The sequence below is a fragment of the Dasypus novemcinctus genome, chromosome 18, assembly GCF_030445035.2.
Source record: "Dasypus novemcinctus isolate mDasNov1 chromosome 18, mDasNov1.1.hap2, whole genome shotgun sequence".
NCBI classification, from domain to species: Eukaryota; Metazoa; Chordata; class Mammalia; order Cingulata; family Dasypodidae; genus Dasypus; species Dasypus novemcinctus.
The window spans coordinates 3,513,509-3,516,532 of NC_080690.1; the positions used below are offsets into that span (position 1 = coordinate 3,513,509).

Consider the following 3,024-nt stretch of genomic DNA (forward strand, 5'->3'; position numbering starts at 1 on the left):
TAACCAGCTCTTAGTTGCACACCCCTGCTTTGCCCCCCCACCCCCCACCCAAGGCGTTTATTTAGCTGCGGGCTCTGCAGCCTGCTGGGTAGAGGCTTGGAGAGAGGCCGGTGGCAGGAGGCACGGCCTTCTGGAAGAGCCCTCGTCTCAGGCCTCCTCTTTGGGGTTACAGAGAAGCATCCTCCAGCCAACACCAGCAGGTTTCCGTACCTCCACTAACCCATCTCTTTCCACCTGCCTTTTGTTGGTTTGTTTCACCAAATTTGTTTGATTAAAAGTGGTCCTTCCTTACATGATTCTGGAAAATGTAGCAAACCCCAAACCTAGATATTGAAGAAACATAGAACTCGAAAAGGGGGCACCCCCCACCCCCATCCCCCACCCCTTCTGGTCCCACGAAGTCCTTTGATCCCTTAAAGACAGAAGCAAACAGACAGGGTGGCTGCTATGGTGGTCTACATGCACGGAGACGCATGCGCAGTGCCCACGAGCTGTCACAAGGCAACAAAGCACCACGGTGCACGCACAGTGCACCCCCCCCCCCCCCCCCCCGTAGAAATGGCAGTCATCAGAGTCAGAGTCAAGTACTTGGGCGAAGGTGGAAGCCTGTTCCTTTCACTGTCCAGAAAGAAAGAAAACTTCTCTGTTTCAGAGTTTAAAAGTACTGTCCTTGGCAGTTTCTCAGCTTCCACCTGGACGTTGGTCGAAATTCTGGCCAGGTTCTGGATCTCGAGAGTGCCTGTAAAAACCGGGGTCACTCGTGGCACCCCACAGCCGGACTTCCGGGACAAAGCCCTCTGTGAACACTCACCACCCAAACTGGCTCAAGCCAAGGCTCGGCCCGCACCTACGTCCGAGCTGGGGACAGTCGGGCCGCAGCTCCCAGACCAAAACAACCTGCACTGCGTCCATCCGTCCTGCCCTCGGGTTGTCTGGGCACCTCGAGCCCTGGTGGGAAGCGAAGATGAGGCGACCTAAGGTGAAGGAATGGCCGCCCCTCGGCGGCAGGGGGTCGGCGAGGCCCACGCCCGGGCAGGGACAGGGTCTTGGACATCCCGGAAGCCGGTCCAAACTCCCGGCGGTGCCCACCTGCGCGCAAGCTGGTAACCCTTGCTAGAGCCCGCACGGAGCGGAGGAAAAGGCCCTTTTGAGAAGAGCGTGATGCCTGCCCCCGCCGTGGGCGGCCACGCAGGACAGGCCGGGCCGCGGGCGGCGCCAGCAGCGCGGGCCGCGCGCGTTACTGGAAGTGGAACACCGCGTCAGAGAGCTGCAGCGGGAAGTAGGAGAGCAGCGGGATGCCGAGCTGGTAGAAGCCGCCCTGGACGTGCGGGTCGAGCATCAGGGACGCGTTGAAAGGCGGGGGCAGGCTGGCGGCGGTGGCCAGCAGCGAGGTGCCCAGGCCCGGCTTGACGCCCCCCGGGAGCGCGCCCCCGCCGGCGGCCCTCGGGCCCGGCGCGCCCGCCAGGATGCGGTCTATGCTGAAGCTCGGGGCCCGCGCGGCGCCCTTCGGGGAGCCGCGGGACGCGGGGCGCGGCGGGGAGCGCGGGCTGCGCGCCCCGCGCGCTGGAGGCTCGACGGCCGCTGCGCCCGGAGCCGCGTGGCCGGCGGGCAGATCCGGCCCGGGAGGCGGCGGCGAGGGGGCTTTCGGGGGCGACGCGGGGCGCGCGGGGGCTCCCCCGCCGCCCGCCTCGGGCCGCGCCTCCGCGCCGCGCTCGTGCGTGTCGCCGCGGGCCCGCTTGGCGTCGGGGGCGCAGGGGCCGGGCCGCGGCTTCCGCTTGCGGCGCCGGTAGTTGCCGTTCTCGAACATGTCGAGGCAGCGCGGGTCGAGCGTCCAGTAGCTGCCCTTGCCCGGCCGCCCCTTCTCGCGCGGCACCTTGACGAAGCAGTCGTTGAGCGACAGGTTGTGGCGGATGCTGTTCTGCCAGCCCTGCCGGTTGTCGTGGTAGAAGGGGAAGCGCTCCATGATGAACTGGTAGATGCCGTTGAGCGTGACGCGCTGCTCGGGCGCGTCCTGGATGGCCATGGCGATGAGCGCGATGTAGCTGTAGGGCGGCTTCTGCGGGGGCTCGGCGCGCCCGGGGCCGCCCAGCGCGGGGGCGAAGGCCAGCGGCAGCGCGGGCCGCTCGGGGCCGTACAGGTAGAGCATGGGCGAGGCGGCCAGGCCGGGCAGCCGCGGCCCGAAGAGGTGGCTCATGGCGAGCGGGGCCGAGGCCGGGCGGCTCAGGCGCTGCGCCCCGCGCCGCCGCCGCGCTGCCGGGGAGCCCGCCGCGCCGCTGCCTCCCGCTCCGCCGCTCTCCGCCGCCGCTGCGTGCTCTGTCCCTCCTGCATGGCTTCCAAAATGTTAAATAATTGTTGTAAGTTTGCTATTATATGTTGACTTAGCGCTGGAAAATAAATTGTCTATGATAAACAGTCGTTGTGTTCTCAGCCCACCCACATTAATTAAAATTTCATTGCTGAAAAACTCCAAGCTTTTCCCTCCACGTGTCTTTTTGATACCAGCCAATCGGTTTCGGGGCTCTTCCTTCATTTGTTTATAGAATTAGTCTGTTGATAAGTCCGCCCACCCAAGTTGAATCAAGCTGTGTTTATTTGGAAAAATTTCCGGGCACCCAATATATAAACGCACTGATCTGATGTTTGAAATATCACGTCCACCCCTTGACGCTGTAAGCACACACAGCCAGCCAGGCAGGATGTGGACCGGCGGGGCTAGGAAGGGGGGGGGGGAGCGGAGAGGGCGCTTTATGGCTGGTCTCGGGGAGCCTGTGACCCCCGGCCTCCCACAAAAGCTCTGGTCTTCACCCAGGCTGAAAAAGGCGATAGGGATTCCCGCTGGTCAGGTAAAATGCCTTCCGAGATCCCGGAGAGCTGTTAGAGGTTTGGGAGGTGCGTTGCCCATGCAAGGGCTGGTGGGCAGGGCAGTCGCCCACCCCACAAAGATACTGCCCCAGGAGGGGAGAGTTCCCTGGGGGTCTGGTGTCCCTGGGCGGGGGCCGGGAGGAGGACGAGCAGACCCCAGCA

The 3,024-nt window shown here is 64.3% G+C and overlaps 1 protein-coding gene across 1 annotated transcript; it reads right to left on the reverse strand.

Moving 5' to 3' along the window:
- Positions 1-1,237: 1,237 nt before the first annotated feature.
- Positions 1,238-2,194, reverse strand: FOXL1 (forkhead box L1). The gene has a single exon (XM_058279484.1). It carries the CDS (start codon positions 2,192-2,194, stop codon positions 1,238-1,240), a length of 957 nt encoding a protein of 318 aa, XP_058135467.1.
- Between the last annotated feature and the right edge of the window lie 830 nt (positions 2,195-3,024).

What these genes read in the sequence shown, in the direction of transcription:
- FOXL1 (XM_058279484.1), bottom strand. Translation starts at nt 2,194, where the DNA reads ATGAGCCACCTCTTCGGGCCGCGGCTGCCCGGCCTGGCCGCCTCGCCC.